This window comes from Colobus angolensis, unplaced genomic scaffold, assembly GCF_000951035.1.
Source record: "Colobus angolensis palliatus isolate OR3802 unplaced genomic scaffold, Cang.pa_1.0 Scaffold182, whole genome shotgun sequence".
Classification (NCBI taxonomy): Eukaryota; Metazoa; Chordata; class Mammalia; order Primates; family Cercopithecidae; genus Colobus; species Colobus angolensis.
The window spans coordinates 2,557,070-2,569,875 of record NW_012114955.1 but is presented as its reverse complement, the minus strand read 5'-3'; the positions used below and the strand labels follow the sequence as shown (position 1 = coordinate 2,569,875).

General features: G+C 37.3%; 1 protein-coding gene across 2 annotated transcripts in view; it reads right to left on the bottom strand.

The window, feature by feature from the left end:
* Window positions 1-12,806, bottom strand: part of KLHDC10 (kelch domain containing 10) — a 58,350-nt gene that overhangs the window by 34,605 nt on the left and 10,939 nt on the right. Inside the window, exon 2 of one of the 2 annotated variants that reach the window (XM_011939596.1) lies at window positions 4,932-5,018. The exons of the other annotated variant lie outside the window; for it this stretch is intronic. Coding sequence (XP_011794986.1) covers window positions 4,932-5,018 — 87 coding nt within the window. The remainder of the gene's footprint in view (window positions 1-4,931; window positions 5,019-12,806) is intronic. 2 annotated transcript variants of the gene reach the window in all.

Below are 12,806 nucleotides of genomic sequence, written 5' to 3'. Positions count from 1 at the left end.
TTTGAGACGGAGTCTTGCTCTGTCGCCCAGGCTGGAGTGCAGTGGTGCGATCTTGGCTCACTGCAAGCTCCGCCTCCCAGGTTCACGCCCTTCTCCTGCCTCAGCCTCCTGAGTAGCCGGGACCACAGGCACCCGCCACCATGCCCAGCTAATTTTTTGTATTTTTAGTAGAGATGGGGTTTCACCATGTTAGCTAGGATGGTCTCGATCTCCTGACCTCGTGATCCGCCCACCTCAGCCTCCCAAAATGCTGGGATTACAGGCATGAGCCACCACGCCCCGCCTTCTTCCTCCAGTCTTAATCCAGTGCCTGCCCAATCCTCCCCAAGGCAAATCTACTTTCCTCGAACTGTTCTCATGGCCTTATCCTGGAACTAATGCCACTGCTAGGGTGCTTTATATGAAGGGAGAGAAGTAGTAGGGGAAGTAACTGTTTTGAAGGCAATTTTTTCATTACCTGCCCTGATATTCCACTTTCCCCCGAAACTGCTCCATGTTCCTACACTTGCTGCCTCTATGCTTAGAGTTTAAGAAAAGAGCCCTATTAAGACACTCTCTGACCTCTACCATGCAACAGGAGCATCTATTCTGGGTTGCACTTTATTCTGTGATGGTTCCTCCATCGATATAATTCCAATTGTTTTCCAGTACCCTAAAATTTCTAAAAACTTCTGGCATTATAATAACAATAATGATAGCGAACATTAATTCAACATTTGCTATATGTAAAGAAACTCTCCTAAGTGCTCTGTACATACTGTCTCTCTTGATCTTCACAGTAACTCTAGGAGGCAGATACTATTATCATCATTCTAATTTTACAGATGAGGCAACTGAGACAAAAAAAAGAATAAGCAACTTGCCCAAGGTCATACGGTTGCTAAAGGGCAGAGCCTGGATTCAGACACAAGTAATCTAGTTTCAAAGTCTCCCTTTTCTTTTCTTTTTTTTTTTAAATTACAGTGATTTATTCTCTGTCTTATGTTTGTTTTGTCATTTCCAATGACATCTGAGAAGTAGGGGAAGGTAAATGGGTATGTTAAGTCTGCCATTTTATAATAAAAACCATTGTTTTCATTATACCATTACTGTTTTCACTACACCACAATTTTAATGGGTAGAAATATGTTTTAGAGAAGATGTAGGACCTAGTGAAGGAATCTAGTGACAGAAAATGGGCCCTATGACATAAACTGTCTACAGTCTGAACCAAGAGAGGTGATATAAAGAATTCCAAAATATGGGGCTTGAAAGTGGCTATTTCAAAAGTATAATTAAAAACAAACAAACAAAACCAGACAACCTATTGAAGCATTAAACAATAGCATTTTCATGTTCTCAACAATTCATTAGTTCACTGTCACCAATACAAGAGAGAAGTTGAGAACAAAATAAAATGTTAGTCCCATCCTATTTTCTGACAGTGGCCTTTACAATACTTCAATTCAACTCAAATACATATGATATAACTGCTACATGCACTATCCTACAAACTGGAGTAAAGATATGAAAGGCACTGTCCGATTGTCCCTGCCCTTACAGAGCTTACAGTCTAATGGGAGGCAGAGCCAAGTAAACAACTACAGTTCAGTGCAATAAGTGCTATGATATAGGTAGGTACACGGAGGCTGCCATCAGGACAAAGAGGGGAGAGGCCTGCCAAGGAAGATTCCCTGGAAATACTCTTGGACCGAGTGTTCAAGGATATGCTATTAATGCTATTATTGGTTGGTTGAAGAGACTAAACTGAATTTACTATCCTTTGCCTAAAATCTACATCTAATTTCATTTCCACTTCCTTATATGTCAAATCAATTCTCTACTTTTTTTTTTTTTTTTTAATGAGACAGGACCTCACTCTTTCACCCAGACTGGAATGCAGTGGCATGATTATAGCTCACTGCAGCCTCAAACTCCTAGGTGCAAGCAATCCTCCTGCCTCAGCCTCCCGAGTAGCTGGGACTACAGGCATGCCCCCACCACACCTGGCTAATTGTACATGCGTGCGTGTGTGTGTATGTAGAGAGATAGGGTTTCACTCTGCTAGGATTGCAGGTGCAGGCCATCATGCCCAGCCCCTACTCTCCATTCCTGTTACAACTACCTCATTTCAGTCTCTATCTTGCATACTGATAACTGTAATAATCTCATAACTAGCCTTTAATTAAATTTCTTCACTAGCTAAAAAACCAAATCTGATCCTGAAAACCCCACTTGGGTGGTGCCCACTTGGTCTGGGCCCTCTCCAGCCTCTTTTGTCCACCCCTTTCCCACTGTGCTGAACTTTCTCTAGGTCTCTAAAAGCACCATGGCCTGTTTTGCCTAAATGCCTTTACTCAAGCTGCCTGATCCCCACGGTTTGAGAGGATCCAACCCTCCTTTGCTGATACCTACTCAGCCTTTAAGCACATTCCTTCTGACGTCATCCTCATGGCCACTCCTCTGTCACCCTCCTCCAGCCAAGTTGAGTCAGGTACCTCTCCTGTGTGCTCCCATAGCATGCTACCTCATCAGAACACTTACCACAAATAATTATACTCAAATTATTCTGTAATTGTCTGTTTACCTGATTCTCTATTACTCAGATTATCAGGCTAGCACAGTACATAGGAAGCAATCAAGAAATACTGAAAGAATGAAAGAATGAACGAACAAACAAACGAAGAGAGTTAAGCCTGTGAAAGTTGATGAGACAACTAAAGGAGATAATGGAGAGGACAGAACACTGGAGCAATACCCACCTTGAGGGGGCAGGAAGAAAGAAGCTAGTGAAGGAAACAGAATGAACAATCAAAGAGGCAGGAAGAAAACATCTAGAACTATACAGTACAGCAACCCAAAAAAATAGAAAAATTTAAGAAGGGCAAGTAGTCAACAGCCTCAAACACTACTTAGAGGTTAAAGAAGGTGAGAACTAAAAGAAGGCCACTAGTTAGTGATCCTGATGTTGCTGATGCTGAGTTAACTCCCACCTCAATTCCAGTACTGTCAGAGGCCACCCTTCTCAACCACTGATTGAGGCTATTGAGGGCTTACAAATAACCAATGCTATAAAACTTACCTGTGCAATTTTTTTTTCCACAATCAAAAAATTGAAAAACAAACACCATACAAAAGAAAATAAAATCCCCACCATACAGAAACAACCTGTTATGTCACTATTTGTTTTTTATGTTTACATGTTCTATATCATTATGTTGAATTGTATATCCTAAACAATTCCTTAATTATGCTTATATTTAGTATGCATAATTATAATTATTAATATAATTAAATGAAGTTTAATTTATGCTTTATTCAGCACAAGTTAGATTTCTCATTGGAAACTGGGAAATTGGCATTCTAATTTATAAATAGAAAAAAGAAAAAATGCTATAGAATTAGACATGCCTGCTTGGCCATGTGTGTACAATGGCTTTCCTGTCATATAATACTAAAATCACCTAATTTTTTTCTTTTTTTTTGAGAAAAGTCTCACTTTTATCGCTCAGGCTGGAATGCAGTGGCACAATCATGGCTCACTGCAACCTCTGCGTCCTGGGCTCAAGTGATCCTCCCACCTCAGCCTCCCAAGTAGCTGGGGCTGTAAGTGTGCACCACCATGCCCGGCTAATTTTTGTATTTTTTATAGAGACAGGGTTTCACCATGTTGTCCAGGCTGGTCTTGAACTCCTGGACTCAAGCAATCTGCCTACATTGGCCTCCCAAAGAGCTGGGATTACAGGTATGAGCCACCCAGCCTGGCCCTTAATTTTTACTAACAAAATTTACTCATGCTAAAAGGTGGTACACTATCTTCAGGATCTTATCTTGACCCATTTTACGGCTGATTTTATGCATGATCTGGAGCTCGGGTGCCAAAAATAGGTTAGGAACTAGATATAGAAACATCTATAGCAGTTGCAGGATTTTTTCCTAGGTTAAACAAAAAACTCCAGTTAAAATTAGATACACTGGGTTGTAAATAATTTAATATAGTCTAAAGTACAACATTAAGTATGCTTGTGTGACAATTTGTTGTATCTAGAAAAATAGTGTGAATCAGTTTTCAACCCTCTTTTGAGATTTTCTTTTTTCAGTATGGAGTATGTTTTAGTAGAAAAAATAAAAAGTAGAAAGAATGCAACATTTCTAAAAGTAAAAACTGCTAGGTCAAAGGGTATGAACATTTCTAAGGTTTTTAATACATATTACCAAACTGGTTTCAGAAAAGCTGTATAAAATTTACACTTCCTTCAATATATGAGCTTTATCTTCCCATACCCTTGCCAACATTAGGTATTCTTATTTTTGGTCTTTGCTCATCTAATAGGTAAAAATATCTTATTGTTTTAATTGTTGTGTTTATAATAATAGTAAAAATATTTGTTCGTAATTATTGGCACTTCTTTTTAACAAACTGATAATTCTATATCCTTTTACCTATTTTTCTAGTGGGCATTTGTTTTTAACCTTTTGGTTTATAAGAACTCTTTATATATTCATATTACCCCTTTGTTACAAATAATTCTCTTTTTTATCTTTTAATATATGACATTTGACATAAGAGGTTTTTTAGTTTATACCATCACATAATCTTTTACTTCTTCCTTAGAATCATATTTAGAAAATTCTTTCCCACATCCATATTTTATAGATTATTCACTCAAAATTCTTTCTAATATGGCTACTGTGGAATACCATTTTCATCAGAGAGATGATTTATCTCTACTATCTAATAATACAGTAAGTGATTCTAACTCCCTGACACTTACAATTACAAGCCCAATTGTGGCCAACAACAGGTTTAAAATTAAGTTCTAGATTTTTCTTATTCCAATTGTTTCATTAGCTAGATGATTTTTAAAAACCAGAATTTTGAGTTTAGAAAATTCATTCAAAGTTCCCTTTAACCCATATGAAGCACAGATCTCTTGCTAGTTATCACCCACCTCTCAAAAACCTGTTAGGGATCCTTATGATGGGACAGGACTGAATGAAGCGCCTCCTAACTGGGTCCCATCGTATTTTCTTCTTACCTGTTACCACAATTATCAGCAATAAGTCAGACACATACAACACATGGCAAATAATACATAGTCACTGTAGTTATAAAGACAGAAAAACAGGAAACAAAACAATACTTGAATACAGAAAGAAAGTGATGTAAAGTAGCATTTAACCCTGTTTTGGAAGTCAAAATTAAATTAACATATAAGCAGTGATGAAGGTTTTCAACTCTTACCCCCAAAAGAATACAATTTTGTGAACCGTTTTTCAGAATTCTGGTTCAATAGTATGTGCACTCAATAATCACCAATGCCATCTTGTGGCAAAAATTCACCAGGAGCTTTATGAACAGATTAGAAATGATGACATTTTTAAGTCAGTTAATTTCAAAATGGAGCTCTGAAACTAACTGGACATAACAGAGGCTCCTGTTCCCTTCAAGGTTATATTAATTATATGGTTAAGAAGATAAAGCAATGGGCACCATTCTTTAAATATGAAGTAAGCTGACCCTACTATAATTAAATTTTAAAACAGCAACTAAATTAAACAAACATTTAATATCTTGGCACTTCCACAGGGGAAAGGAGGGAAGGGGCTCATCTGCCTTCCCAGGAAGCAAATTACCTCCATGTTAACCTCAATTAAAATATGTTTTCTTATAAAATAGAAGAAAAACCTAATAAATTAATGGAACTGTTAAATGGGGTAATTTTCTCTTTTCCCAAAGTTTTGATAGCTCTCAAAGATAGCTGTTATTGACAATAAAAACAATTAACACTTGTATAATGTTTAGGGTTTACAAAGAGCTTTCACATGTATTACCTCATATAATTCTCACAACAATCCTGTATTGATTCAACAATCATTTTATTTAGCATCTGCTATGCCTGAAGCCCTATGCTAGGACCTGAGATTGCAAAACAAGGACATGACTCCTGCTCTTGGGAGCCCATGGTCTCATGAGGAAGGCAGATGTGTAAACAAATAATTACATGATAGTGAAGGAACTGCTGTAATAGGAGCTACCAAAACACTTTGAAGAAGATAGTATCATCCTAATGTTTCAAGCCTGGAAGCTAAAGGAAAATTAAATGACTTAATGCTACAGCCAGGATTCAAGCGAGGCCTTCTGACTCTAAAAACTTGCCTCTTTCCACTACACCATATTTATCCTGTCTTAAATTCCCTAGAAAAAGAACAGTTTTTATTTTTGGCAACTGGAAATATATATTCAGATGTCCATCAGCAGGGTCTAGTTTGCTTACTACAGAACTTGTACATAGATATATACCAATTCTGTATAATGAAATGGCATCACCTGCACATTTGTACTTAAGTTTGTAGAGAATACAGACTCATGGACAAGGGGAAGAATTATTTATTTTGCAAAAGGATTTATCTTTTAATATTCTAAGCCTTTTAAATCAGTGATTCCCTAATGTTGGTCTACTGACAACTGCTAGGCTAAGGTGAAGATTCACCAGTCCAACACAAAATGAGAAAAATATGGACAAGGCAATACGTTTTTCAAAAAGCTAAAATGTTCCGTTTAAAGGCCTGCCCTTTTTTCAGAGATTAGAACCTTTTTGTTGTTAAATATTCTTTACTTTATGAAATGATGCTGATAAGAAAATGGTAGTTGGTTTTCTTTTTAATATTCTCTCGTGGAAAAACTGAAAATTTGTAAGCCCATCTCTACTCTAAATATACACATATGGATAAATATAAGTACATATATATTTTAGTGTACAGGTTTATGACATTCAACAGTCTAGAGAACCATTGTTTTAAATCAATACAGTATGTGTTGAGATGACTCCAGAGTCCAAAACTGTAAACCACACTGTCAAAGGATACATTAAATATATAAGAAACCTCCCTTGTCATTAAGTTTACATTCTAATTAGGGAGACAAGACAGACACATAAAACAATTAGCAATACAGGACAGAATATAACAAGTGATTAGCTTAAAATTTGACATTTTTATGTATCAAAAGCGTTAAAATGTACATACCCTTTGACCCAGCTATTCCACTTCTAGGAATCTATTCCTAAAGAAACAATCATAGATGCATGGAAAGATGTATGGACAAAGATATTAACTATGGTATTATTTATAATGGTAAAAAATTAGAAACACTTTCAATGTCCAGTGACAGGGGATGGTTAAGTATGCTAAATAAACATACTTAAATATGCTCATATCTACACACCACTAAAGAGTATATACAAAACTATTAATATGACAAAACATTCACAATATATTGCAAATGAAAAATACAATGTACAAAGTAGTATTAAGTATGACACCATTTTAGTAAAGAAAAAAGTATTTTTATATATTCAGAAAAAATACAGGAAAGATTACATCAAATTAATGTATTTGACTGTAGTTATCTTTGGATGGTTCTAATACATTATTTTTGTTTTTTCCCCTTTATGATGGTCTTTATTTTCCAAGCTCTGTGAGTAGGCATTACTTTTAGACTGGAAGAAAAACAATACTGTATTATTTTAATTTTTTTAAAAAGAGATTATAAAAAAATACTGGAAAGAAACATACCAAAGTCTTAACACTGGTTATGATTGGGCTTGAGGTTATTACCCCTTTTATGTTATCCATAAATTCTAGGATATATGATTTTACAATGGAAAAATACAAAAAACTACTTTGGAGTAACACTGAAGGAATAACATTAAAAATTACCAAACCAGGCCTGGCGTGGTGGCTCATGCCTGTAATCCCAGCGCTTTAAGAGGCCAAGGCAGGCAGATCACTTGAGGCCAGGAGTTTGAGATCAGCCTGGCCAATATGCCAAAATCCCATCTCTACTAAAAATATATGAAAATTAGTCAGGCATGGTGGCAGGTGCCTGGTAAATCCAGCTACTCAGGAGGCTGAGACAGGAGAATCACTGGAACCTAAGAGACGGAGGTTGTGGTGAGCCGAGATCGCGCCACTGCACTCCAGCCAGCCTGGGTGACAGAGCGAGACTCTGTCTCAAAAACAAAAAAAAAACCCAAAAATAATTAACAAACCAAAACTGTAATAAAAAACCCTTTTAATGTTTTCTCAGGACTTCTGTCAAACATCTTTGGCATGTCTCTCTCTCAGCAACCAGCATAAGTTTGTATGCACAGACTCCTGTTGACTCTGCTGAAGTTATTCAATCAAGGCAGGCAATGACTTCAGAACCCGTTTTATTCTTTCACCCAAAGAGCAGAAAAAAGAGAAACTAGCACCATAACAGTGTTACGCCAACACAAATGTACTTATTCAATTTTTAAATAAATATATGCCTCTCCAGTTCCATATAAATATATTATTGGTCTGAACTTTCATTCATTGAAGTTTTAATTTTTATATATGCAAAGTGCCAACCTTCCTAAGTGATAGCTTAGACTCTTCAAAACAAAAACATAGGCCAGGTGTGGTGGCTCACACCTGTAATCCCAGCACTTTGGGAGGCTAAGACAGGCAGATCACCTGAGGTCAGGAGTTCAAGACCAGCCTGGCCAACATGGTGAAACCCCGTCTCTACTAAAATACAAAAAAAATTAGCTGGGCATGGTGTCGTGCGCCTGTAGTCCTGGCTACTTGGGAGGCTGAGGCAGGAGAAGTGCTTGAGCCCAGGAGGCGGAAGTTGCAGTAAACCAAGATCATGCCACTGCACTCCAGCCTGGGCGACAGAGCGAGACTCTGTCTCCACAAAAATAATAATAATAATTTCTTCAATGATTTCATCAATATTTTATTTTCTGCTAGTTTTTAATTTTTTTCTCTTTTTTACTACGTTTACTTTGCTATAAATATAACATAGTCATTGGCTGAATTAAAATGGTAGGCTGAGCACACTGTGAGCAAGCTCACCTTCCCTTAAAATCTCCCAAATAACAAAAAAAGTCATTAAAAAAAACCATAATTAAAAGAAAACAAGAAATGCCCTTAGTGGACTAATACTATGAGGAATCACTGGACGATGAAAAGCGGGTACAATCAGACTAAAGAAGACACCACAGTCCTACACACCAAGAGCAGAGGACCAGGGCAAGTGGAGGGACCAACTCTCAGAGTCAACTAAACCCCAAGGTAAAAGACAGCAGGAAGAAGTGAAACCATTTTAAACATTTACAGCCTAAGTGATTGGAGCGTAGCACAGAAGTTACATAGCAGGTTAACCCCTCCCAGCCATTTACCTCTTTGAGTCAAGCACTATATAACAGAGGTGTTTGTTCCCAGATGGGAACAGTGGCAAAAACAACAAAGGTGTCACTCTCCAGCTAGAACAATGAGTGTGAACACTGGGATCAGAGAGAGAAGGTAGAACCCTGTGGGGATATTAACACCCAGGCAGAAGAGGGAACAGTCACACTGAAGAAGCCTGGCAACTACTACACTTCATCTCATTGCTTATTCCATCCCTATCCACAATCCATGGAGACATGCTGCAATAAACAGACGTAACACTCACAGCAAAGCTAACTAGGACTCACAGATAAAGGTGAATGAGCATAAAACTAAGACCCAAGCATGAAGAAATATTATAGAAAAGTCTATTAAAAAGTTGACACAAAAGAGAATCGAACCATATTAAAATTTCAACTACCTTTTTGTTTGTTTTGCCAAAATGAACAAGCTAATCCTATACTTCAGAGGGAAAAAAGCAAGAAACCCAGAATACCAAAACAATCTTGAAAAAGAAGTGAAAGAAGACTCATACTTCCTAATTTCAAAACTTTCTGCAAAGATACAGTATTCAAAAACTGTGGTACTGGCATATGGATGGACATACAGATTAAATGAATGGAATTGAGAGTCCAAAAGTAAACCCTAATATCCATAGTCAATTGATTTTTTGACAAGGGTGACAAGGCTATTCAGTGGAGAATAAATAGTCTTTTCAACAAATTGTCCTGGGACACTTGGATATACTTTTACATTTAGAATTCTATGCCTACTCCAACTCCTGCTCAAGAAGGAGAGTGAAATAAAGACTTTTTTTATATGCAAGGACCCAAAAAGTTTGCTTCCTTCAGACTTCTGATGAAAGAATTACTCAAAGATACATATCTGGATTGTTTTTTAAAAAAATTAATGGAAGAATAACAAGGCGCAAGAAAAGAGTAAGCAGAGAAACCAGCAAAACTTTTAAGTCTAAATATGCACTGACTGGGGAAAAAACATTACTAACATTCAAAACTATAATCTCAGATGCTATCAACAGGAATATTTATAAGGGTAGGAAGAGAGGCTGAGAGAAGGAAAACCAGAAGAACATTAAAGTATCTGTCTTATTCAGATGAAGGATATAGAAAATGATTAATATAGATATTGATGGAAAAATATAAATTGAAGTATTGTGTAAAAGATTTAAGAATACTAGATGTCTTCACTGGTGAATTCCTCCAAATATTTAAGGGCCAATTGCCAAGTCAAACTGATATAAGTAACCAAAGGTCTCATTCTAGAGAACCTGAAGATACATGTAAGAAGTCAATCAGTTCTGATTTTCTTAAAACGAGAGAGACTAGTTAACAGTAGTTGCCAAAGTGTTTTACCAAGACTGATCATGGTGGCAAGGATGCAGAGGACCTGGATGAGTTATACTTTTCTGGGAGGAATGTAACATGATACACACATACTCTGAGAGACGGTATGGCAGTTTCCTACAAAGGTAAACATATGCTTACCATACAACTCAACAATTACATTCTTGGCTATTTACCCCAGAGAAATGAAAACTTACGTCCACACAAAAACCTGTACACAAACGTTCCTAACAGCTTTATTCACAATAGCCAAAACATGGAAACAATCCCAATGTCCTTCAGCGAAATGAATGGTTAAACCTGTGGTACAACCATGAACTACTGATTCATGCAACCAATAGGGGGAAAAAAAGTGTCAAAAGGTTACATACTGATTTACTCACATAACATTCTTGAAATGACAAAATTTTAGAGAACAGGATTAGTGGTCACCAGGGGTTTGCCAGGGAAGGTGGCTGTGGCTGTATCAGGGTACCACCAGGGAGCCTTGTGATGGAACTGTTTTGTATCTTGACTGTGGTGGCCACACGAATCTAACACAAAATAAAATTGTACAGAATATGGTATACACACACACACATACACAAGTACATGTAAAACTGATGAAATCTGAGTAAGGTCACTGGATGGTATCAAAGTCAATTTCCTAGTTGTGTTATTGTACAGTAGTAACAGGATGTTATCATTCCAAGAAACTGCCTAGGGAAGGGTATATGGATCTCTCAGTATTATTTATTTTCTTTTTTTTTTAAAGACAGTGTCTTACTTTGTCACCCAGGCTGGAGTGCAGTGGCATGATCTTGGCTCAGTGCAACCTCCACCTCCTGGGCTCAAGCAATCCTCCTACCTCACCCTCCCAAGTAGCTGGGACTACAGGTGTGTGCCACCACACCTGGCTAATTTTTGTGTTTTTTGTAGAGATAGGGTCTCACCATGTTGCCCAGGCTGGTCTCAAACTCCTGGGCTCAAATGATCCACCTGCCTCAGTCTCCCAAGTGCTGGGATCACAGGCATGAGCCACAGAACCCAGCGAATATTATTTCTTAAAACTGCAAATGAATCTACAGTTCTCAAAGCAAAAGGTATAAAAATTAAATAAAAATCGAAATGAAGAAAAAAAAGATGGTGCCAATATGAAATGGATTACATTCAAAAATGATATATCTAAAACAATTATGAATATTTAACAATTAGAACTACTGAATCAGAGAAAATGATCCAAGAATTCTGACTTAGGTGGCTACAACATGTGGTACAGTCCTACTCCTATATACATTTCAGGATCTGTAAGAATTTCAAAAGAGAAGCAAATTAATACTGTATTTGGAATCGCTGCACAGCTGTACAGATTGCTTACTGCACAAGAGCTCCAGGCAAAGTGTCTAAGGGAGGCTAAATCCAGCCTTCACTCTATTCTCCAATGTACCCATGGGACTATGTCTACCTGGAAGAGGAATCTTTTTAAAATTTCACAATGGCACACTTTGAGCTAACAGTGACTTACTTGTTAAGTAAACAACTTTCTTTTAAATTTAGGATAACCAACATTTATTATCTATTCCATGCCAAACAACTTTATATACTGAGTATCTACTCTATGCTTAGCACTTATAAATACTCTTTTTTTTTGGCGGGGCATGGGAGAAGTAGACACAAGGTCTAGTCATGTTGTCCAAGCTGGTCTTGAACTCCTGGACTCAAGAAATCCTCCTGCTTCTGTCTCCCAACAGGGAGACAACAGGCATGTGCCATCACACTCGGCTAATTTTTGTTTATTTTGTAGAGATGTGGCCAGGGTTTCACCACATTACCCAGGCTAGTCTCAAACTCCTGAGATTACAGACATGAGCCACCATGCCCAGCAGTCTTTTTCAATTTTAACATTTTATGATTCTAAGAAGTTTCAGACAAGGGGAAAAATTTAAAAGATAAAAGTTCATTTTAAATTTTTTTTTTTTTTTTTACTGTACATGGTTTTTTTCTGTAAGATTTACCAAAAATCCTGCCTGCATTTGTACTTTATATGTATCAGTGTGAATGTGCCTATCTTGAAATATTAACTATAGCCAGAGATTGTTTTTCTTAATTATTACCCTCCTTCCTTTTTATCTCCAGCAAAACTTCACCACTTAGAAAAATAAACTGAGGCCAGGGGCGGTGGCTCAGGCCTGTAATCCCAGCATTTTGGGAGGCCAAGGCAGGCAGATCACTTGAGGTCAGGAGTTCAAGACCAGCCTGGCCAACATAGTGATACCCTGTCTC